Raw genomic sequence first — 25,409 nt, forward strand, 5'->3', positions numbered from 1 at the left:
ATCTATCTATCTATCTATCTATCTATCTATCTATCTATCTATCCGTCTATCCATCCATCCATATATCTAAGTATCCATCCATCCATCCATCCATCCATCCATCCATCTGTCAGTCCATCCATCATTCCATCCATCCATCTGTCCATCTATCCATCCATCTGTCCATCCATCCGTCCGTCCGTCCATCTCTCCATCCGTCCATCCATCCATCCATCCGTCCGTCCGTCCATCCATCCATCCATCCATCCATCCGTCCGTCCATTTAACCATCCACATCCATCCATCTATCTATCTAATCTTTTAGATTAATTATTTAATCTAACTTATTAGTTCTAACAGAACCTATTTTTTTTCTATAAGTACTGAGTCATACATCCATTCATGGCTTTCCTAAAGTAACACAACATCATGTGACACTGATGGCAAGCAATTTTACTCACAACTGTCCTTGGTTTAAACACTGACTGCAAAATTACAAGATAGATTTTCATACATACAGTATCTTCTACATGTGCACAGTATATGTGTGTTTGTATGCATGTGTAAATGTAGAGGAAGAATAGGACAAAATTACACCTGAAACACTTTATCACTTGGTGTCTTCAGTCCCTAAACTTCTTTTACGTATTGTGAAAAAGAATGGCGACATTACAAAGTGGGAAATGCTTTACTGTTACAAATTTCTTTGTTCCAATGTGTTGCATGAACCAAAACTGGAATATGTGTTAATATTGGAAGAATAACAAACAATAAAAGTGACAAGTAACACATTAAATAAGGTTTGTTGTATTGTCTGCAATGAAATACAAGTCAATTTGGAAATCAATACCTTCTTTTTATATGTGTTTACTATATTGTCCCAACTTTTTTTGATTTGGGGTTGTACGTATGCTTATGCAAGCTTGTATGTACCATGGATTGCTCATCTAGAACAAATAAAGTGTTTGAACTTGAACTTCTGATGTATATTCAGAAATAGTCTGTGCTATAACTAGTAGTAAAATGAAGATATGATCAACACAGTATTTATTTAATGCTACGACTTTATTTCACATCAAAAGACTAGCACAAAAACAGCTTTAACTGAAAGATCATGATACAGTTTCATCAAAATGGGAATCGTTTTCAATCTAGAAATTCATATTTTCAACTCAACCTTAGCTCGAAGTAGATTAACTACAGCACAGATTAATGATATAGATCAAAGGAGATTAATTACCACTCATCTGATAACCATTAAATAATTTATGATGATTATTAACATGAAAACGGAGTGTAATTTGGTAGTTACTCAATGTCAGAATAAGAAGTGTGGAGAATTGTATTTATTTATATTTTTCCTGAGACCATACATAGTTTCAAAAGCGCATTATGAGAGGATCTTTTCATCCTGTTGTCTTTCATTTCTGTCTCAAGCATGAGGAAAGAAAGGATCAAACTTTGCTTTCGTAAGTGCCTTCACAAATGCAAGTAATCAAGCTGACACACACACACACACACACAGCAGACCACCGGGACTGCAGTGTTGGAGAGACAAAAACAAAACAGGTATAGAGAATAAACATGCCAATCATTGTGCGATGCTGACAAAAAGCTTGTATCATGCGGTGAACGAAGGAAAGATAAAAGGTAACACCAGCATTGTGTGGAGACGGCAGAAAAATGACAAAGATATCATACTGTATGAGAAGAGCTTTAATACTGTACAATTCCCATAAGCATTTGCTTGATGTTTGGAAATTTAGTGCGCTCGTTGTCTTTCTGGAAATGAAAGTCTGTGAATTGCTGAAAAAAAACAAAAAAAAAAAACAATACTTGATCATTTTGTTACACCTTTATATTCATGAAGAATATGTTCATCCAAAAACAAACAAACACATAAAAATCAATAACTGTAATCTGTCAACATGCCATTTGTTAGTGTAACATTATTGTTTTTAAAATAAATACAAATTCAATCAAAAAGGATAATGAATGAATGAAACAATAAATAAATGAATTCATTTTTCCTTCGGCTTAGTCCCTTATTTATTAGGGGTTGCTTATCCAGCATATGTTTTACAAAGCGGATGCCTTTCCAACTGCAACTTAGTACTGGAAAACACCCATACACACTCACACACACTCATACAGCCAATTTAGTTTATTCAATTCACCTATAGCGCATGTGTTTGGACTGTAGGGGAAACCGGAGCACCCGGCGAACACAAACGCCAAGACAGGGAGAACATGCAAACTCCACACAGAAATGCCAACTGACCGAGCCGGGACTCGAATCAGCGACCTTCTTGCTGTGAGGCGACAGTGCTAACCCCTGAGCCACCATGTCGCTGAAACAATAAATAAAACAAAACTAATGAAGTTGAAAAAAAAACAACAAAAAAAAACTAACTGTTTTGAATGCATAAATTGTAATGTCAATTCGCTACATTCGCAACAAGTGAAACAAAGGAACTAAACTGGAACAAAACAAAAAGAAGTGAATGAAACAAAATGAAAGAAAAAAGGAAACAAAATGAAACCAAAAAAACAAATTGAAAGAAACAAAAAATTAAACAACATGGAACAAAAGAAACAAAACCAGCAAAGTGAAATGAAACGAAACAAAGCTAATATGAAACAAAACCAATAAAACTAAACTAAATTAATAAATTGAAACAAACAAAACAAACAAACAAAAAATCACCACACCACAAAAACAAGATTAACAAAATGATAGAAACAAAACAAAATGAAACAAAAGAAACAAAACAAGGAAGGTGAACTAAACCAAAAATAATATAAAATAAAATAAATTAATTAAACTAAATTAATTAATTGAAACAAAAACAAAACAAAAAATTCATCACACCACAAAAAAAATTAAACAAATAAATGAAGGTAAGTGAAACAAAACAAAAATAAACTAATTGAAAGAAACAATATGAAATGAAACAACATGAAACTAAACAAGTAAAGGGAAATTAATAAACCAGACTAAACTAATGAAGTAAAACAAAAAACTAAACAAAAACAATTTTTAATGCAAAAATTTCACACATTTTTTGTGTAATTTTCCCACACTTGCAAAAAAAAAAAAAAAGGAACTGAAGTGAAACAATACAAAACAAAATGGAAAAAAAAGGAAATGAAAAGAAACAAACAAACAAAAAAAAAAAACTGAATGAAACAGCATGGAACAAAAGAAACAAAACAAATAAAGTGAAATAAAAAAACGAATATAAAACTAAACTAAATAATGATTTGATACTAAAACAAAACAAAAATTCAACACACCACAAAATAAAATAACTAAAAAAAACTAAACGAAATAAACAAAACAACATAGAACAAAAGAAACAAAACAAAGGTAATGTAATAAAACAAATCTAATCTAAAAAAAAAACTAATACAACTAAAAAATTCACCCCATTACAAAAAATAAAGTGAAGTGAAACGAAACGAAATTAAATGAAATTAAACAATCAGATGAAAACAAAAGATAACGAAAGAAACAAAAAAACTAAATGAAACTAAACAAAATAATGAACAAAACAGAACAAACAAAACTAAACTAAACAAAACAATTGAAGTAAAACGAAGCTAAATTTAAAAAACTAAAATAAACATTTTTTAAAAAATGAAACGAAACAAAATGAATGAAACAAAAATTAAACTGAAACCAAACATAAAAAATAAACAAATGAAGTAAAGCGAGACAAAAGAAACATGTAAAATAAAACAAAACCAACAAAACAAATGTTACTGCATTAATTGTATTCAATGTTTGAATAAATAACACACTAAACTGAAATCCTCTGCCCTTTCCTTGTTGAGCAAAGGATCATTTCAAGCTGGAAAATAAGCAGAAAGTTTGACGCAAATCAGACAACAAAGTTCTTTCAAGAGAAAACCTCTTTACCCCTTTTTTGTCTGCAACCGTTTTCTTGATCTTACAACAACCAACATAGGCGGCCAAAACGATGAAGTGAATCTCATCTTCTCCATTTTACCCAGCCCTCACTAAAGGTTCATTTGGATGCATAAATAAAATTTAGACCCTCTCTCTCTGCATCAGACCACCATCTAAGCCTCATCACGCTTTCCTGTAATAAAGAAGGCTTCTAATAAAGACTGCAACAAAGATGGGCCGCACGCTGGCAAAAGAAGCGGCCACAGCAACACAATGCCAGATCCCTATCGAGACAGGAATGGAAATTAGCATTGATCATTAGTAACATGATGGATGCCTGAAAGACCGCTGTGACATCAAATATTCCGGTCAATATCAATTTAGTCGCGCAGCAGTGTGTTTTGACTTTGCATCAGTACTGCATGACAAAAATATTAAAGGGGACCTGTTACACAAGATGTAAAATAAGTCCCTAGTGTGTGTGTGTGTGTGTGTGTGTGTGTGTGTGTGTGCGTGTGTGTGTGTGTGTGTGTGTGAAGTTTAAGCACAAAATAACTCACAAATAATGTTTTGTAATTCTTTGAAACTGCCCCTTTAAGGCTTTGATCCTAATTGTGCAATTTCTGTGACTATCACTTTAAATTTAAATGAGATTGTGCTCTTTTCTAAAGAGGGCGGAGCTACAAATGCCTGTGTGTAAGCATAGTGGCAGATTCAAAAACAAGATTAGTGTCCTATGCTAATGAGGGAGAGACGCTCACTAGTGGGCGGGGTTTTCCTCAACTGATGACAAGTACAAAGAGAGAATGTCAATCAAAGTGTTTCTGCAAGTGTTTATATCAAGTGTGATTATAAAAAAGAAATTAAACCATTAGAAGTTGGTTATATTCTCACACTGTTGCCATACAACTGTGTTTAAACCTCTTATAAAAGTGATATTTGCATAATGGGTCCCCTTTAATCATTTAAGTCAGATGAATGTCTTGAATCTAACGTCTAAGGTATAAACACGTGATAACCTCTAATTCACATTAATGGAGCCGGCAGTTTTCCTAACTCCTGTACTCTGAGTAAAGGGTAAAGCTTTGGGCAAAAATAACACCACAAATGCACTCTGAGATAAAAAGCAATTTCCAGCATGTGAACTTGTGACATTTAGAAAAAAGCATTGATCCAAACACACACACACACACACACACACACACACACACACACACACACACACAAACACACACAAACACACACACACATTTCTGTGTAGAGTTTGTTTGACGTACACCGTGAAAAAAAATCTGTTAAAAAATGTTAAATAACGGTCATTATTTTACAGAATACGTACAATAATGAATAATAAATTTAGGGAAATTTCTCTATTTTAATATCTGTTATTTTACGGTATACAGGGCTCGAAATTGCGACCATTTTGGTCGAATATGCGCCCGAAATTTTATCTATGCCATCTTAAAATATATTTGGGAGCATTTCTGCGAGTGCGAAAAATTGTTCTGAGCGATTAGTTTTTACTGCAAAATGTTCAGCACATGCGCGGATTCGGGAGACATTCACACAGAACGCATCTCTAAGCTCTTTGTCTGCAAGAATGCAGTGCTCGGGAAAACAGTTGTCATGTCAACTTGCTGCAGTAAACAAATCCAAGTTCGTAATGCTTGCCCCGCCTTCGCGCTCTTCTTATTGGCCCACCACTGCTCTAGCACTGAACGCGAATGATTGGTTAATATCAGCTGTCAATCACTCAGTCGCCTTCTAGCTTCGGATGACAGAGAGCTACTACCACGAAAAACTGTAAAGCGCTGAAGATGAGAATGAAGATAACATAGTACTGACAGATTTTGTTTTAGAAACCATGACATCTACAGTTACAAATAATGACACATCTTACTAGTGATCATGTGCTGAATGTTAATCCACCATCTACACTTTTCCAAGAGTAGAAGACTTCCATTGGCTTCAAGTCCGCGATGAAAAGTCTGTGGGATGGAGTTTTCAGGTAACTGTTTGCCACATCTAGCACGAGAGCTTCTGTTTAATCCTTCAGATGCTGTCCGCCGTGCAAGGGGCAGCTATAAGTCAAATTTAAAACCACGTACACCATCGCAAACGGGCTTACACTGAGTAAACTAACATCGCTATACTCCTAAAAAGTCCGGTATTGCTATTAACATGTATGCATATAATACGTATATGTCAAAAGCATCAGTGCAATATCAGACAGCACTTGTGAGAACAGCTCAGTTAAACCGTTAACAGATTCATTCAAGCAGTGCGTGAAGAGCCGACGAGCGCTCCGTGTATGCTTTGGTCGCTCATGTTATAAAAATGTATTTTCTTGTGATAACGGGATTTTGTTAAGACATATTTTTCTCACGCTTGCATATATATATATATATATTCTTTTGCTTGTTAGTTTGATTAGTGTTGATTAGTGATTGTAGAAAACTTGTAGTAACGGTGCTCATAATTGGTGGGTGCGACAAAATTTTGGCTGATGCGCCTAAATTTTTTGAAGTTAGGAGCACCGGTGCAATTTCGAGCCCTGGTATATTTCTGTAATTTAACGGTCATCATTTTACGGTTTTATTCCAGCACCCCAGCTCTCGGAAATAAACAGTAAGGGTGCTTTCACACCTGTGAATCGATTCAGTTGTTCCGAAACAGAGATTACAATTGTTACATTGTTGCTCTTTGCTCTTGGAGCGGTTCGCTTTCACACTGCAAAGTTTCTAATCGGACCAAAAGAGCTAAAACAAGTCACGTGCGAGTAAACTCTCCTCACATTAGTCAGAGTGTCAGGGTTTATTTTGCAGCGTCCCGCTAAGCTGTCCGGAGAGGTGGTGGTTTGGTGGTGATTGACAGGGTGAGCGCGCGCACGTCGAGGAGAGACGGATGAGAAGGGGTGGAGGGAGAAGGGAGGGAGGGGTGAGAAGGGTGCGCGACGATGCCTATTTGAGGACCGGAGGGAGACGCGAGATTACCGGGAGATCATCACTCGTTTGCGGGCATCCGGAGACTCGCGAAACTTCCCGCGCTACTCATAATTCTCTCTTCATATAGCCGTATGCCTATTACATATCCATAAAACACTGTGATATAACCGCGCTCGGATCGAATCGCTTTCTCACTGCAATCGATCCGCTCCAGGGTTCGTTTCAATCGAGCCGAGACCACCTCACTCAAGCGATCTCGGAGCGATTACTTTGGCACGGAACAGAGCGCGATTGCCCTGTTCACATATGCCAATCGAACCGCGCTAACTAGGCAAACGAGACACGTTCCGAAACAAAAGTGTAGGTGTGAAAGCACCCTAAATTTACGGATTTAAAAATTTATCTGAAAATAAATAGATCATTATTGTTCGTCTCTGGACACTATTTCGTTATATTTATCGTTATCATGCTTAGTGCAAACGGGGTTTAATAACCTAAGAATAAAATCTGGCCGGCAAGTGCATTTGAACGATTGATGCTAACTTTTATTAATTTCTATTATTTACATTTTTAAATCCAGTTACGTTTGGGGACAGAGCGGCGCTTGTATTCCTGATGAGCCGAAAGTGCCTTCATTTTAAACACATGTGACCTTTTTTTCAATCAAAACATTCTCTTGGGGGAGCCTGATCAACAAGTCAGTCCTTTAAAAGACAGAGAGACTGTGCATTAGCAATGACTCGGCTCTTTCAAAAAAGCAACGCAGCGGCTGAATTTCAATGCTGAAAGCGCGGAGACAATCAATTTGTCTTTATGCGGAATCATAAGCAGCCCCAGAGAGTCTGGACACTTTCTCAAGGTCATTTATGGCCGCCGCTGGCATCGGGACACAACATTTTCATCTATATTTCATCTTCATTTCAGTGACACAGGATTAGCTTAGACCGTGAGCTGAATATATAGAGCGTGGATGATTAGCAGATTAGCTTGTCTTGGAATTATGACAGGAATTCTTAAGAAAAATGAATGTGCCACAAAACTCGACGAGTGCTGGTGTGACGTTAAACGATATTTTACTTTTAAGAATGTTGAACACTGAAATGCCTAATGAAGAAACAAGGTCTTACAGTACTTTAACACGACACTGTGTACTCATTCGAGCTGAAACCTCCACTAAACCCTTGAACAAAAACAAAGATATAACCTTTCCTTTGTTATTTTGCACAAAGAAATAACCTCATTTTCTTCACAAACTTTGTAAATGTCTAGTTATAACCTCATCTGATGCAATATAATCAATATTCAATATTTCACGTTTGTCAGGGGGCAACACTAGTTTTTGACTAAAGTTAGAAGTAGAGTTGGGCAGTAGCGTCGCTACAAGTAGTGACGTTACTAGCTTAACTACATTTCTCAGTAGTGTGGCGGTAGCGTCGCTACATTCTAAAGGCTCCTACACACCAAACGTTTTTAGCTTGCGTTTATCGTCAGCGTTTTACAAGACGTTTTTCAGTGTTCAAACCTAAGCAATTTTCACTGCCGTCAAGCAGACGAGTATGCTAAATCACTCTTTTGACGTTAGATGGCGCTACACAACTATAAGCTTCTGACACCCGTTTATAACACAGAAGAAATGGAGGAGCGGATGTTCACACGCTTCTTGTTAAACTTACTGGTGACTCGAACAAGCATAGATGGTTCAAGCAGCAGCTCCAGCTCTAGCGATAAAGAAATGATTATTGTTCACAGTGCAATAAGCAGCTCCACGTTCATATCGCCACTGGACATCTTCAATGTGCGCTCGCATTGACAGTTTTTCGCTTGAGCGCCTCCAAGTGCTGTTTACGGTAACTTCAGCAGCTCTGTGCACGTGAACAAAAGTGCAGATCTGATTGATGGAGGTTTTGACGTTGCGCGTCAAAACAATAAAACGAGCATGAGGCTTTTTTTTTTTTTTAATGACGCTTTTGCGCCTGCCTTTTTGCGCGTTGGTGTGCACAATCACATTGACGCCCTTTATTTAATCACGAGGTGTTAAACTTCAACGGAAAACGCGAGAAAAAAATGTCTCGTGTGCACGGGCCTTAAATCAAATCGCTTTCAGTAGCAAAGCTATTTTATTAGTCAAGTAGCGCAGTAGCGTCCACACAAGCTACATTTACTGATCACCTATTAATAAGTGACGGCACCGACATTCACGGAGCTGTGAGGCCGGTGTCAAAATAAAATAAACAAGTTAATAACAGGGTAAGTATGTGGTAAAATCTGAAAACGTGGTAAAAATAGGAGGGTTTTTCTTTTTCTGGACGGCTTTTGTAAACCGTCGGTTGGGTTTAGGGAAGTAAGCGGGTGGGCGGGTCAATCTGTAAAATTGGTTATGTGTAGGGAAGGAGGAGGGTGGGTCGGTCGATTGGCCTGTCGCCCAGTCAATCAATCAGTCGGTCAACAGCGGCCTCTTGTGGCTTTACGCGAGAACAGCGCAGGCGCAAACAACACTCGCAAGAGACATTTGAGATGCGAAAAAGCGCGGACAGCGGCCTCTCGCGTAAACTGCAAAAATTTGTATCTCCCAGTCTCCAGAAACGTCCACAGGACTACGTTTTCAGAATGAGCCTGGGTTGAAATTCTCCGAAATTGCTCGCCAAGCTTACGAGTAAACCTTATATTAGGAATCACCAATTAAATTAAACAACAGCTGTCTCTTTAGTTACATTTCAAAACGAATCACACAAAATCTGCAGAAACTCACGTCTGGTCCCAGCCCCTTCCCTGGAGAATCGCCAGTCTATATCGATCACTGATTGGCTCCTGTACTAGAAGGCTGGGCTTCAATCGCCATTTAGACGTTACACTTTAATACAAGTGACATGTCCTGTGTAGGCGAGGCAGTGGCACAGTAGGTAGTGCTGTCGCCTCACAGCAAGAAGGTCGCTGGGTCGAACCTCTGCTCAGTTGGCGTTTCTGTGTGGAGTTTGCGTGTTCTCCCTGCCTTCGCGTGGGTTTCCCCCACAGTCCAAAGACATGCGGTACAGGTGAACTGGGTTGGCTAAATTGTCCGTAGTGTATGAGTGTGTGTAAGAATGTGTGTGTGGATGTTTTCCAGAGATGGGTTGCAGCTGGAAGGGCATCCGCTGCGTAAAAACTCATTTAATTTAGAAAATCATTGGTAAGCTGTCATTTTAAGCAAAATCCTTTGTTAGCAAGTCTGACAAAACTGGATATGACCGTGAGAAATGTACATTGTAAAACCATATAATGTGATTTATTATAATATCCCCCTTTTCAAATCGGCATATTCTAAAAGCTCACTGCTAAGAAGCCAGTTAAAATCCAGTCTGTTGGTTGTATGAGAGATGAGTAAGCGTCTTTGGAGAGCGGTGACAATGTGCGCCGGGCTCTGCTGAGACACGTCTCCATGCAGACAGATGGTGTGGAGAGCTGGGCTTTCAGACACTGTGACTAATACGAGCCGGGGGTTCCAACTTCTTCTGCACTTCATTTCACAAAACTAAGGAGGATCGACACCAGATTGCACTTCCAGGCTGGTTACTGCTGGTTTTCGGTGTTGTCTTTATAGATTTGGTTGATATGGCCAGAAATGCAAAAACGTCACAACTGTTATTAATGTGAGGAAAACAACCTATTCGAATGAATGTATGGAGGCTTTGTTATTTTAACAACTATTAATTATACTTGATTTAATATCAAATAGTTGCTGTGTAATGTTTTTCACCAGAAGAGAGAATAACTGTGCGTTCACACCAAAGGCGGCGAGAGTAGCCGGAAGTAGGGATGTCCAGATCTGATCACGTGATCAGAAATCGGGTCCGATCATGCAGTTTCAGACTCAGTAGGAATCGCACGTTACCTCCCGATTAGGACTCGAATTCATGGTTTCCTCTACATTCATTCTTCCATGGCGGGGCGCCAAGACAAAATTCATCCCGCCACGGCTAATTACAGCTTCTCATTCAAAACATTTTTTTTTTTTAATAGTGGGTAATAATTGCATTAAAAGATGAGTGAATTATAACAGTGCGAAATTCTCTGTACCCGTAGTAGTGCTGTGCATTATTCGTTTACCCCGTTAAGGTTACGTGCTGACTGGCTGACTGACAGGTGCATGATGCGTGAGGCCAGCAAACACGACATATAGTTTCACTTTACTTCAGGACCCATTAATATCGCTCTGTAGGTCTATTAGAGACATTCATAAATATTCCTAGCAAATGTAATAAATGCTAAAAAACATACTCGTAAAATAAATGCACTAAATCGCACTTCAGCAGCGTTAATTTGAGAGCGCACAAGAAGATCTGTGCGCTCTTGAAGCGGCTTATATTTGAGGGGGCGTGCAAGAAGTTTTGTTCACGAGTAGAGGAAATAAATATAATAATAATAATAATTCCTTACATTTATATAGCACTTTTCTGGACACTCTATACACATTTTTGGGGGGAATCTCCTCATTCACCATATTGCGCCAGACCGCACACCACACACCAGCTGATTGGGAATGGTTAGGAGGCCATGATGGACAGAGGCCAGTGGGAAATTGATGTCAGGGTTAAACCCTTACTCATTCTGGAACATCCTGGATTTTTTAACGACCACAGACAGTCAGGACCTAGGTTTAACATCTCATCTGAGGCGCTTACTGAGCAGTATAGAGTCTCCTTCACTATACTGGGGCATTAGGACCCACACAGACCGCAGATTGAGCCCCTGCTGCCCTCACTAACACTACAACCTAGCCTTCCCATGAGTGGTCTCCCATCCATGTACTGACCGGGTGCAGCCCTGCTTCAGTGGACAACCATGTTAGAGTTGCAAACAGCAACTCCTGTATTCTGAGCCCAACCTAAGTGCCAAGAACCAACATTCCCTTTGTAACCATTATTTACAAGGGAAACCTGTCCTTGCGGTGCTTTGACCACATTTGCGTACTAGCGTTGCGTATATTTCAAACACATGGTGCAAGGCTGAAATAAGATGGTGATTGTCTCCTCGTTGAGGCAGAAGGCAAGGGGCGAGGACGCCTCTCAGACTGGAAGAGTCCTTGAAGCTGAATGCATGTCGTAATGTTCAGAGCGCAGTCGTTTATCTGTATTGCTCCTTCAGAGAGCGTAGAGGGTGTGAAAGGAGGATGACGAGACAGAGAGAAAAACGGGGGAGATGAGCACTTTGGAAAATGGAGGTAATAACAGTGGCAAGCCAGTGATTCAGAGAGGAATACAAAGGAATGAGAGAGGAAGACTAAAAAGAAAAGTTGAGAAAACAGCACGTAACAGAGAAATGGATGTGGAGGAGTGAAAGAATCACAAACAACTAGCACAGACAAAGCGTCGACAACAACATGAACTCGCTCTCTTGAGGGAACTGACTAAAAGCAGGCTGCAGACATGAGAAGTGTTGAACATGCTGTCTGCGTAGTCAAAGAATGTTGGAGGAATTATTAGATGGAAAATAAACAACATTGATATGTGGGTCCCATATGGGTTAAACCCCGACTGCATGGGTTCTATAGATTGAACATGGGTAGCATACATGTATGGGAGTTTAACAGTTTGGGTTCCATTAACAGTGGGGGAAATACATATTTAACATGTCATTTTTTTTTTTTCTGGGAATAATATTTCTATAGGAAATATTGACATAGAATTGAAGCAGATTTTTACGGTGGCCGGGAAGTGCAAAACAACATTACAAAGTGTGAAACACTTTTACAAAGCTCGAGACAAATTTACATTTTGAAAAACATTTTTACCAATTATCAGACAAAATTACATAGGAAAAACTATTTTACCATGGACAAAAAAAATTTACAAGATGCAAAATTTTTTTACAAGTCCCGAAACAAATTTACAATTACACATTCCTTACGGAAGGAGAATGTACCACACACTGGACACACTTCGGGCCCTATCATACACCCGGCGCAGTGTGGCGCAAGGCACGGCGCAATAGTCTTTTGGTAGTTTCAGCTTGGCGCAAAAGTCGTTTTGAGGCGTTGCGCTACGCTGTTTAAATAGCAAATGCATTAGCGCTCATATGTGCGCCCATAGGCGTTCTGCTCTAAAAAGGAAGGCGTTCTGAGGCGGACCGCTGGCGCGTTGATATTTTGAGAAACTATAATAGATTTTTCATTAGACCAAAACAGTAAGCAGAGTTGCGCCTCGCTTACACACTGCTTAATACACACAAGAGAGCAATAGGCAAATATCTTTACATATGAAAAAATTTAAATATTAAGGATATATATAGGATATAATAAGAATAGATATAGAATATAAAGGATTAAAATATTACAAAACATATTATTTTCTAGCCTACATAAATATGAAAAACCACTGCTTTCATGTCTTCTTCATCTTGGGAGGCTTTTTCAGTTCATTCATAATAATTTGCTTTTGTATAATGTTATTATTATTAGCAGTATTATTTATTATATCCATATTTATATTTGTTTAATTAAAAACAAGCTTAGATTTGCCCACCTGTCAGGTTTTAGACCAAATGGAGCACAGCATGTGTTTTAGGATATAACTCAGGTTTTTTAACACACTTCGTTATTATTGTTCATTTATTCGTTTGCTGGAAATTAGAACTGAATTTAGAAATAGTTTTGAAGCGAATATTTGCGCTTAACAAATGCAATTAATTATTTATAGGCTAATTGATGTCTGTGCGTAAAGGTTTCCCTATCCAAGAGCGAAAGTAAAAGTGATCCATTATCTCTCATTCTCACGCAGTAGATGCTCTGTTTAACAGTTTTCTGTTAAAAAAACTGTGAACTGTTAACTGTTTGCTGGTGAAATGCTCAGATTTTCCACTTAGACTTACTTTGTGTCCTGTAAATAGCGAATGTGCTTATGGCGCGACACAGCTGGCTCTTAAAGGGAATGGGAGATGAGACTCTAATTGGTTTATTCTCAAAACACACCTATAACTCATTACGAAAATAAACTCAACCCTTTTAGACCATGCGCTATGGCGCAAAGCGGATTTTCCCGTCCTTAAATTAGCAAAAATGCGTCCTGACACACCCTGAAAGCGTTTGCGCCCTGCGTTTTGCACTTTGCGCATGGACCGTCAAAATAGAGCCCTTCGTCTTAACTTTGTCATGCCACTCAACACACCCACCTGATCGCCAATGGCTGCTGTTGCTCGTGCAGATCGAAGTCGCTTACTCGACATTCAAATGAACGGTCGCTTGTCATTTGAAGTGTGAATGAGGCTTAAGAAAAATGGCTGATAAATCAGACAGAATGAAGTATTTTTCAATTGTTAAAATGCAGATTGTTCACAGAGAGGGTTGGGTTTAGGTGTAGAGGACAGAATATACAGTCTGTACAGTAGAAACATCAGTATATCTATGCAAAGTCCCCATAAAGATAGCTGTACAAATGTGTGTCTATCAAAGAGCAGGTGAAATTAATAAATTAAAGATGAGTTGATTACAGCATCAGCACAGACTGTGACTGTCAGGAACACACATCTCTAACAGGAGAGCCAGGAGCTGTGCAAATACCCTATTAGCTGCTTACATTCTCCACAAACACTCGCACAAGGCCAAATCTTGGATTTAATTAGTGTGACTTTATCTGTGCTGCAGTAAATTCAATATATAATGAAGACGTGGGAAATATGACTGAGAGACATGTAAATAATTTTTTTTTTTTGGAGAAGATGAGAGCATATTAAAGCAAATTGAGTAAATATGAGGCGTATTGATTTCACAGAGCAAGGTGGCAACCTGTTGCTGGTGTCAACACTTAAGAGCCACTCGAGGATAGAGCTGTGAGAATCCCAGAGATTCGCATGCAATTTACTCACTCACACAAATCATTCGGGCTTGTTTTCTGCAAGATTCAATTTTGTGAAACTATAATAAGCTGGAAGTCTACTAGCTGAGGAAGGTGGTATCACATTTTACGCCTCATATGTCACGCAAGATTTCATGCAAACATAAAAAGATATTTAAAAAAAATAAAAAAATTATCATTAAAAAATTATTATATTATTATAGTAATGCAATTATATATATATATATATATATATATATATATATATATATATATATATATATATATATATATGTATGTATGTATGTATGTATGTATTGTATGCAATGTATGTATTAAAAAATTATTATATTATTATAGTAATGCAATTATATATATATATATATATATATATATATATATATATATATATATATATATATATATATATATATATATATATTTATATATATTTAATAATTATATTATTATAGATTTTGGTTGTACGATTATAGTCTGAATAATCACGGTTATAATACAATAAACACAGTTTCTTGATTATTATTTATTCATTAACTTTAAAACACTACTAGTTTAGAAAATAACTCCTTATATTTATTCATATTTTTTATTATTATTTTTTTAACTCATGATATTTCTAAATTATATTTTTAATGTTTTTGTCCAACACTTTAACAGTGTTAATAACTCTGCATGCATGAAACAGCAGTGGATCACCCGTTTTAGTAAAGAAACAATTGTTTTTATAATTTCACTGTGAAATTTACATGAGAACGAGTGAACAGTGGTGTTTGAGGCTCACGGTTTGACCATTTTCATGTGCAGGTTTTCATCCAGGTTTTTATTATATGCCACCTTTAAAGATTACTCCTTTATTGTGGATTGGCATGTCAATTAGCCTGCTGAGCTAATCTCCACAACACATCTGCACATCATCAGGTGAATATCTTTCGCAGGTACCTTGACAAAGCACAAAATGACAGCAGAGAAGTGTAATGTCTTCAAGTGACTGCAACACGATCGGATTTACAAGATGGGTCCCATAAACAGCAGTGCAATGGTGTAATTACAATAGAGAAATGTCTTTTTTTTTCTTAGCACAAACTAGTATTGATCACCATTACATCTTCACTGTTGATTCTTCACTTAAAGCACTTTGTATAGATTGTGTTTACTGCAAGCTCATGAGGCAGCAGGCCAAACTCCTATGGAGATAGATCAGTCTCAAAAATAAGACATTTGCTAAAAATAAAACCACAGTGGAATAAACCGCCAACATCCAGCATACGTTTTACGCAGCGGATGCCCTTCCAGCTGCAACCTATCACTGGGAAACATCCATACACACTCATGCACACATATACAATACGGACAATTTAGCCCACCCAATTCACCTGTACCGCATGTGTTTGGAGTTGTGGGGTAAACCGGAGCACCCGGAGGAAACCCACACTAACACAGGGAGAACATGCAAACTCCACACAGAAACGCCAACTGACCCAGCCGAGTCTTGAACCAGCAACCTTCTTGCTGTGAGGTGAATGTGCTACCCACTGTGCCACCATGCAGCCTGTTTTGAATTTATGAATTGGATTTGCCTATTTACGAATCGTGTTTTTGATTAACGAATTGTATTTGTATATTAACGAATTGTGCTTTGAATTTACAAATTGTGTTTTAAATTTACAAATTAGATTTGCATATTTATGAATTGCATTTTGAATTAACGAACTGTATTTGTATATTTATGAATTGTGTCTTGAATTTACGAGTTGTGTTTTGATTTTACAAACTGAATTTGCATATTTACGAATTGTGTTTAGAATTTGCGAATTGTGTTTTAATTTACAAATTGTATTTGCATATTTATGAACTCTGTTTTGAATTAACGAGTTGTATTTGTATATTTATGAATTGTGTTTTGAATTAACGAATTGTATTTTTATATTTATGAATTGTGTCTTGGATATAAGAGTTGTGTTTTGATTTTACAAACTGAATTTGCATATTTACGAATTGTGTTTAGAATTTGTGAATTGTGTTTTGAATATACAAATTGGATTTACATATTTATGAATTGCGTTTTGAAATAAGAAATTGTATTTGCATATTTACTAATTGTGTCTTAAATTTACGAATTGGATTTGCACATTTACTAATTGCGTTTTGAATTAACGAAATATATTTGTATATTTACGAATTGCGTTTTGAATTAACGAACTATATTTGTATATTTAAGAATTGTGTTTTGAATTTACAAATTGAATTTGCATATTTACAAATTGTGATTTGAATTAAGAATTGGATTTTGTAAATGTAATTGTGGTGAGTGGGTTGGGCCGAGAGCCGTAGGAACCGAATGAGGCCAGGACTTGAGTGACAATGAGAAGCACCTGTGCCCCACACCAGCCTTGAGTCCCACAGAGAAGCTTTGGACTATGAAAGAAGGAGAGACAGCAGTGGAAGACGAGAGCTGCCGTCTGTTTGTTTTATTTTCTCATTAAAAGTTCTTTAAAATTTCATTGGTTCTCCACATCCTTTTTTTCTCAGGTGGTTATCAAACTTTGTTACAGTGGTGCTGAAATTCAGGAGAAGGGGGGGCACCTTGTCCACATTCCCTCACGGCTAAGAGGGGGGCGAGTGTTCGGGAGTTGTTGCTGGCTCCCAGCATGGGGGGGGGGGAGCATGGGATGTGGGGCTTAATACTGCAAGGGAAAGAGCCACTAAGGACAAGGGGCCGTCCACAGAATCGCTAGCAGAGCAGGAGACAAGAAGTGCCACCAGCCGGATAGATTCATTCACAGGGCTCCAAGAACATCATCGGAATTCTCAGCTGGTTAAGAAATAAGAGGCAACATGTCTGGAGAACCGTACCCCAATTTTTCTTTTCCTCTCCTTTCTCTCTGTCGCTTCGGTCTCTCCTCTTTTTCCCATCTCCTTTCCTCTCGCCCTATTTCCCAGGTCTCACAGGTGTGGGAACACCACACCCCACTGAACTTCCGTGAGGAGCTGCCGTCTTGTTTGTTTTACTTTCTCATTAAAAGTTATTTAAAAGTTTGTGGGTTCTTTTTTTACAGTCTTATTTTTGAGACTGTGTTTGTGTGTGTGTCTGTACTAGTGTTGTCCCAATACTGGAATTTCCAACTTTGATAAGATACCTTGAAAAATATTGATATTCAATACCATTTCTGCAACATTAAAGTATGCAAATTAAGTAAAAAGGGGAAAAAAACGAAAACATATCGGGCTCTATTTTGACAATCCATGCGCAAAGTTTAAAGCGTAAAAGCATTAAGGGCGTGTGAATCCACTTTTGCTATTTTAAAGATGGAAAAATCCGCTCTGCACCGCAGCGCATGGTCTCACAGGGTTGAGCTTATTCTCTTAATGAGTTATAGGTGTGTTTTGAGAATAAACCAATCAGAGTCTCATCTCCCATTCCCTTTAAGAGCCAGTTGCGTCGTGCCATGGCGCATTAGCTATGTACACGGCAGACTTTCAAAGTGGAAAAACTGAACGCTTCACTAGTAAGAAAACAGTTAAACAGACCATCTGCAGCACAAGAATGAGAGATAAGCCTCCTCATTATTTACTTTCACTCTCTTCCGTAAATAAGGAAGCGTGTTGTACGCAAAGACATCCATTAGCCTATAAATAATTAATTCCGTTTGTTAAGCGCAAAGATTTGCTTCAAAACTATTTCTAAATTCAGTTCTAATTTCCAGCAAACGAATAAATGAACTTCCAAATACACATGCTGTGCTCCATATGGTCTAAAACCTGACAGGTGGGCAAACCTAAGCTTGTTTTCAATAAAACAAATATAAATATGCATATATAATAAATAATACTGCTAATAATAATAACATTATACAAAAGCAAATTGTTATGAATGAAATGAAAAAGCCTCCCAAGATGAAGAAGGCATGGAGGCGGTGGTTTTTATATTTATGTAGCCTAGAAAATAATCTTTTTTTTTTAACATTTTAATCCTTGAATTCTTTTTTATATGTTAAGATATTTGCGTATTGCTGTACATCCTGTGTGTATTAAGCAGTGTGTAAGCGAGGCACACTGCGCCGGACTATAGACCTGCTTTGATCTGGTCAGAACAGTGTATTTTAGCTCCTCAAAATAGCAATGCGCCTCAACACACCTCCTTTTTTAGACTAGAACGCCTGTGCACGCACATATGAGAGCAAATGCATTTGCTATTTAAACAGTGTGGCGCAAAACATTAATACGACTCTTGTGCTGAGCTGAAACTAGTAAACAACAATTGCGTCGCACCTTGCGCCGGGTGTATGATAGGGCCCATAATGTTTATATGAGGTACATCAGCAGTCCTTAAGTCCAAAAGCCAATAAATTACAAAAAAGCAACAAATTAGTGCACTTTCATCTTATTTTCTGGTTAAAACAAAGGTATTAAAATATTGATATTATTAGTGAAAGAATGATCAAATTCTTCAGCATGTTTACTTTATTTTAAATTGCTTGAATGGTCATCACGTCAGGATTAGACTTCTGTTAGCCGAAACAGCAGCGTACAGTAACATCTCTAGAGACAAACCACATTTCTGAACGTCACTTCTGTCAATCAAAACATCAAGTGAAGCCTGCAAACTGACAGGAAAAAATCCATCAGCCCTCCACGTTTGTACAATTCCATGTTCCTCCACTGATTTATGAGCTGCAATGTGATGGAAGGATTATATTAAGCAGAAAGAATGAGGAGCCGGGGATTTTGAAGTGGGACGGAGAGCTCCACACAGCATCTGCTACCGATCTCACACCCAGCGGGAGCTTCACTGGTGAAAATGAGGTACCGCGAATCACACCAAATGTCCTGTGCTTGTTCAGACTCGAGGGGTAAAGAATGAGACAAACACAGAACAGCTCAAAACCGATGTCGGAAGCTGCTCCCATATTTAGCACAGCGGGAGATTCTAACTGTGAATATTCAGCAAACTTCCATGACAAGTTTCAAATTGGAAAGTGACTTTATAGACTGTATAAACCAAATGTTAGGAACAGATAGTATTATATAGTTGCAGTCAAAATAATTAGCCCTCATGTGATTTTTTTTTTTCTCAAAAATTTCCCAATTGATGCAAGGAGCAATGATTTTTTTACAGTATATTTCTGTGGTAAGGGGGCGGGGCTGAGAGCCATGGGAACGGAATGAGGCTGCTGCGTGAGTGAATTCACCAGTGGCGCGCACCGGCCTCGAATCCCACGGAAGGAGCTCTGGACTATAAGAGGAGAAAAGATGCCAGCCAGCCAGTCGAACTGCCGGCGGACACCAGAAGACGGACAGGTGGATAGATTCCCCCACAGGGCTCCCAACACATCGTCGTATCACTCAGCTGGTGGAGGATCGAGTGGCAGCATGTCTGGAGAACCGAACCCCATTTTTTTTCCTCTCTCCCCTCTCGGTCTACTCGGTCTTTCCTCTTTTTTTTCCATCTTCTTTTCTCTCGGCCAGTCTCATATGGGTCTCGTGTGGCACCAAACCTATATGTGGTATGTGGCGAGGGGGCGGGGCCTGGAGTCTTGGGAACAGAATGAGGCCACCGCGTAAGTGGATGCACCTGTGGCGCGCACCGGCCTCGAATCCCATGAAAGGAGCTCTGGACTATAAGAGGAGGAACGATGGCAGAGGAAGCCAAGAGAGGACCGGGCCCGGACATATTGTTTTACTTTGGTTTTCACTTTGACAGCAGTCACCGTGAGGAGCTGCTGTCCGTTTGTTTTGGTTTAGACGGCAGCCTCCCTGAGGAGCTGTCATCCCTTTTATTAATAAATATTTTAAAACTTTGTGGGTTCTCCGCCTCCTTCTTCCCAGCGACCAGAAGGTCATAAACTTCATTACAATTTCCAATAATATTTTTTTTTCTTCTGGAGGAAGTCTTATCTGTTTTATTCCGACTATAATAAAGCATTTTTTATTTAGTTTTAAACCACAGGTGTCAAACTCAGTTCCAAAAGGGCCGCAGCTCTGCACAGTTTAGTTCCAACCCTAATTAAGCACACCTGATCAAACTAATTGAGTCCTTCAGGCTTGTTTGAAACCTACAGGTAAGTGTGTTGGAGCAGGGTTGGAACTAAACTGTGCAGGGCTTCGGCCCTCTAGGAATTGAGTTTGACACCCCTGGGTTAAACCATCTTAAGGACAATATTACTAGCCCCTTAAGCAATATATAAGTTCTCAGTTGTCATGAAGTCAAAGGAACTGTTCAAAGAGCTCAGAGACAGAATTGTGGCCAGGTACAGATCTGACCAAGGTTACAAAACAAATTCTGCTGCACATTAGGTTCCTAAGAGCACAGTGGACTCCATAATCCTTAAATGAAAGATGTTTGGGACGACCGGAACCCTTCCTAGAGCTGAGCAAACTGTGCTATCGGGGGAGAAGAGCCTTGGTGATAGAAAAACCTTAAGATCACTGTGGCTGAGCTCCAAAGATGCAGTTAGAAGATGGGAGAAAGTTGTAGAAAGTCTACCATCAATACAGCCCTTCACCAGTGAGGGCATTCATGGCAAAGTTGCCTGAGACATGAAAGCCTGCACTCCAAGATGGTGGGAAACTCCCAGACTCGCTGGTCTGATGAGACCAATATAAAACTTTTTGGCCATAATTCTAAGTGGAATGTGGGGAGAAAACCAGGCACTGCTCATCACCTGTCCAACACGCACGTCCTGATTTTGCCAAGTGCTAGTTGTCCTGAGACCAACATTTTTCATGATGACCCAACTCCATCAGCCAATCAAACGTCATCAGGTCATAATTATGTGCCCCCTGCAAAGTCCACAAAAATTCAAAAAAAGAAGAAAAAAAAAACACACCTGCATTGTTTTACCAGTGAACAGAACAAGTGAAAGGTAAGATCACGAGTTTTCTCCTATCAATTTACAGAATGAGGCAAAATTAATATTTGTTGCTCTTTTTTCCAGGTAAGCGAACATTTAACATTAGTTTGCATTGACGAGTTAGCCTAATTTGCCGTTCATACAAGTCTAACGTTAGATTGATATGCTCTAATGTACTTTCTGGCTCACATTAAAACAAGACAACAAATTTAGGGGTCTGAATACTTTCCGTACCCACTGTGTGTATATGCCAGATTTTGGCATCAAAAGCATGAAAGCATAGATCCATCCTGCCTTTTATTAACAGTTCAGGCTGGTGGTGGTGGTGTAATTGTGACTGAGATATTTTCTTGGCACACTTTTAGTACCAATTGAGTATCATGTCAACGCCACAGCCTACCTGAGTTTTGTTGCTGACCATGTCCATCCCTTTATGACAACAGTGTCTCCATCTTCTGATGGCTACTTCCAGCAGGAGAACGGCCCATGTCATAAAGCGTGAATCCTCTCAGACTGGTTTCTTGAACACGACAATGAGTTCACTGTACTCAAGTGGCCTCCACAGTCACCAGATTTCAATCCACTAGAGCACCTTTGGGATGTGGTGGAACGGGGGATTGGCATCATGGATGTGCAGCCGACAAATCTGCAGCAACTGTGTGATGCTATCATGTCAATATGGAGCAAAATCTCTGAGGAATATTTCCATGCCTTGTTGAATCTATGCCACGAAGGAATAAGGCAGTTCTGACGGCGACAATCCGATACAAGTAAGGTGTACCTAATAAAGTGCCCAATGACTGTATATATACACTCATTCAATGAGTGTGTATATATGTATATACACACACTTTATATCGTGTACTTCTATAGGCTCTGTATTCAAGCAGTTGCAACTGTGATGCACGGTAAAACAGCGTGTTTTCTCCAGGTATTGCAGACCACTTTAGTGTGAATGTGTTTTGGACAACAAAATGCCTCTGGATGCTCCAGTACAGTATGTGTGTGTGTGTGTGAGTGTCTGGTTTAATGCATAATTAAGAAGGTCAGGGTTAATGAAGCACCGTGGACTAAAGTTCAGGAGATCCTTTGGCTCTGTTTACTCTGTCAAAGCCCCCACAGAGACACAAACAGAGAGACGGGCTAAACGGAAGCATGCAAAATAGAGGAAAAAGCGCTGAATGAAAAGCTCGATAATAACAAGCTGCCCACTCGGACTAATACAGGGTTTGACCCGCACACTTTAAAAGATGTTCTCTTACTTGCAAAGAGCAACCTAATTATCCAAACACAAAAGACAGCGGGAAAGAGAAAGCAAGCCCTTGTGAGAAAGAAGAGTTTAATGGTTCAGGATGTGCACTTGTAGTGCGCTTTTAGTCAATAACGTAAAATTATTGTAATAAAAGGCCGTTTTTACTGCACTGAAAGAGAGTGCACTTTTCAATCATATCCAATTAGTACAATTTTATATTGATATATTTTAACAACCTTTTGTCAAGCTTTAAGGGAATAGTTCACATAAAGATAATCTATTCTCCTTTAGGCATGGGACGATAACCGTTTTAAAGGTATACTGCGGTTTGGAAAAGTCAGGGTTTTAAAACTGTCAACATTTTCTGCAATACCGTTCCTAAAGTATGTGTATACTTTTTTATTTCATTTTTTTTATTGTTTTTGAGACAGCCGTATCTTCAGCAAAAAAGATATCTAAAGATGCCGTTTTAAACTGTAAAAAATATATCTATTTTATGTATCTATTTATTTATCTATTTTATTTATTTATCTATTTTATTTACGTATTTATTTATAGATTTTATTTATTTATTTATCTATTTTATTTATCTATCTATTTATTAATGTATCTATTTGTCTGTCTTATTTATTTATCAAATTTTTTATTTATTTATCCATTTTATTGACGTATTAATTTATAGATTTTATTTATTTATCTATTTTATTTATTTATTTATTTATCTATCTATTTATTAATTTATCTATCTATTTGTCTGTCTTATTTATTTATAATTTTTTTATTTATTTTTTTATATTTAAAACATATATATATATATATATATATATATATATATATATATATATATATATATATATATATATATATATATATATATATATATATATATATATGTATGTATGTTTAAATTTATATTAAAAAAATAAATTTATATATTTTGTTTTATTATTTCATTTATTTATTTATTTATTTTAATTTAATTTATTTAAATTTTTATTGTATTTATATATTTATGAATTTTATTTCATTAACTTTATTATTTGTTATTTATTTAGTTAGTTTCTTACTTACATACTTATTGGTTGACTAGAGGATGGTAACATTTGACAAGCATTATAAGAATTACAAAGGTATGGTATTTCATTTTTAAAACATTTTTGAAACAAATGATGACTGCAGAAGTCATTAAATCATTAAGCCTGACATGTTTACTCTTCCAAAATATTTGAAATGTTTCTTAAAATAAAATATATTGTGTTCAAAAGAGAAAAAAAAGTTTTTTTTTTTTACCCAGACATTTAAAAAGAATATATTTTAGAGCAGTAATCATAATACATTGAAACCATGACATTTTTATCCAAGGTTATCATACTGTCAGAATCCTATATAGGTCCATGCCTATTCTCCCTCAAGTCCTCCAGATGATTTTATTTTTTCTTCAATAGCACACAGAATAAGATTTTTTTTTTTTTGCGGAAACTGTGATACTTGGTGATTCATTTCATGTAAGTCAATGGTTATCATCAATATTACAGTACAAAAAATGTATATCATAGAATACAAAACGTATTAATGTGGCTCTAGATGAAACATTGGTCACTCAGAGCAAAATTATCAGTTAAAATGATCTGAAATTGAACATTATTTACAATATTACTATTCTTTTTTAAAATAATATTATGCCTACAAATGCTCTGGTTTCCAAAGACATGTGGCATAGGTGTATTGGGTGAACTAAAAAATTGTCCATAGTGTATGTGTGTGAATGCGTTTGTATGGATGTTTCCCAGTGATGGGTTGCAGCTGGAAGGGCATCCGCTGCGTAAAACATATGCTGGATAAGTTGGCACTGATAAAAGACAAAGTCCGCGCTTCTCCAATTCCACCCGGAGGAAACCCAGGCGAACGCAGGGAGAACATGCAAACTCCACACAGAAACGGCAACTGAGAACCTCGAATCAGCGACCCAGCGACCTTCTTGCTGTGAGGCGACAGCACTACCTACTTCGCCCCATATTAATAACAATTTAATAATAATAATAATAATCTAAATATTTCTCATTAACTTCCGGGTGCAGCTGTATGTGATCTATAGATGATTAACGCTGTGGATGGATGATAACAGCCTTCTGTGCTTACTGGTAGCCTCTACTAGCCCATATCTATTAGCTGATAACCACTGATATAACGCACATTCAATAGTGTGATAACATTTGAATAGGCTGTCTGAGGAGGTTTACCTGAAGTGTGGATTCATTGCAGAGCTCTCGTCCAGCAAAGATGACCCGCAGCTGATCGGACTGAACGCCCTGTAAACGACCCACCGCCTCCTTCAGCTCAGACACACTCGCACCCTGCTCCAACTCCACCGGGAACCCATGGCTGGAATTAAACCGCACGAAAACTATAAAGAAAGACAGAAGAGAGAATGATAGAGATTAGGGGAATTCTGATGCTGACACAGGGTTTATAAGCCAGAGAGAGAGTAAATTAAGTGTAAACTTTCATTTTTGTGTGAACTATCGCTTTAATGATTTGCCTTTGATATTGACTGCCTAATTTTTGTGCAACTTGTGTGTGTGTGCGTGTGTGTGTGTGTGTGTGTGTGTGTAGGTCCACAACATAGCACAGCAATGACTCCAA

General features: G+C 37.9%; 1 protein-coding gene and 1 long non-coding RNA gene across 8 annotated transcripts in view; one reads left to right on the top strand and one right to left on the bottom strand.

The window, feature by feature from the left end:
• The window catches only part of prkn (parkin RBR E3 ubiquitin protein ligase), a 175,107-nt gene that overhangs the window by 99,888 nt on the left and 49,810 nt on the right, over window positions 1–25,409 (bottom strand). For all 7 annotated transcript variants that reach the window (XR_015505125.1, XM_087277904.1, NM_001423707.3 and 4 more), the window contains 1 exon segment: window positions 25,007–25,170. Coding sequence is in view for 6 of the 7 variants with exons in the window: in XM_087277904.1 (XP_087134030.1) it covers window positions 25,007–25,170 (164 nt within the window). In the remaining variant the exon portion in view is untranslated.
• The window catches only part of LOC147840968 (uncharacterized), a 177,034-nt gene continuing 164,085 nt past the window's right edge, over window positions 12,461–25,409 (top strand). Inside the window, exons 1-2 of the long non-coding RNA XR_015505712.1 lie at window positions 12,461–12,778; window positions 18,975–20,499. This is a non-coding gene — a long non-coding RNA (uncharacterized LOC147840968). The remainder of the gene's footprint in view (window positions 12,779–18,974; window positions 20,500–25,409) is intronic.

Source organism: Danio rerio, chromosome 13 (assembly GCF_052040795.2).
Source record: "Danio rerio strain M-AB ecotype USA chromosome 13, GRCz13ab, whole genome shotgun sequence".
Classification (NCBI taxonomy): Eukaryota; Metazoa; Chordata; class Actinopteri; order Cypriniformes; family Danionidae; genus Danio; species Danio rerio.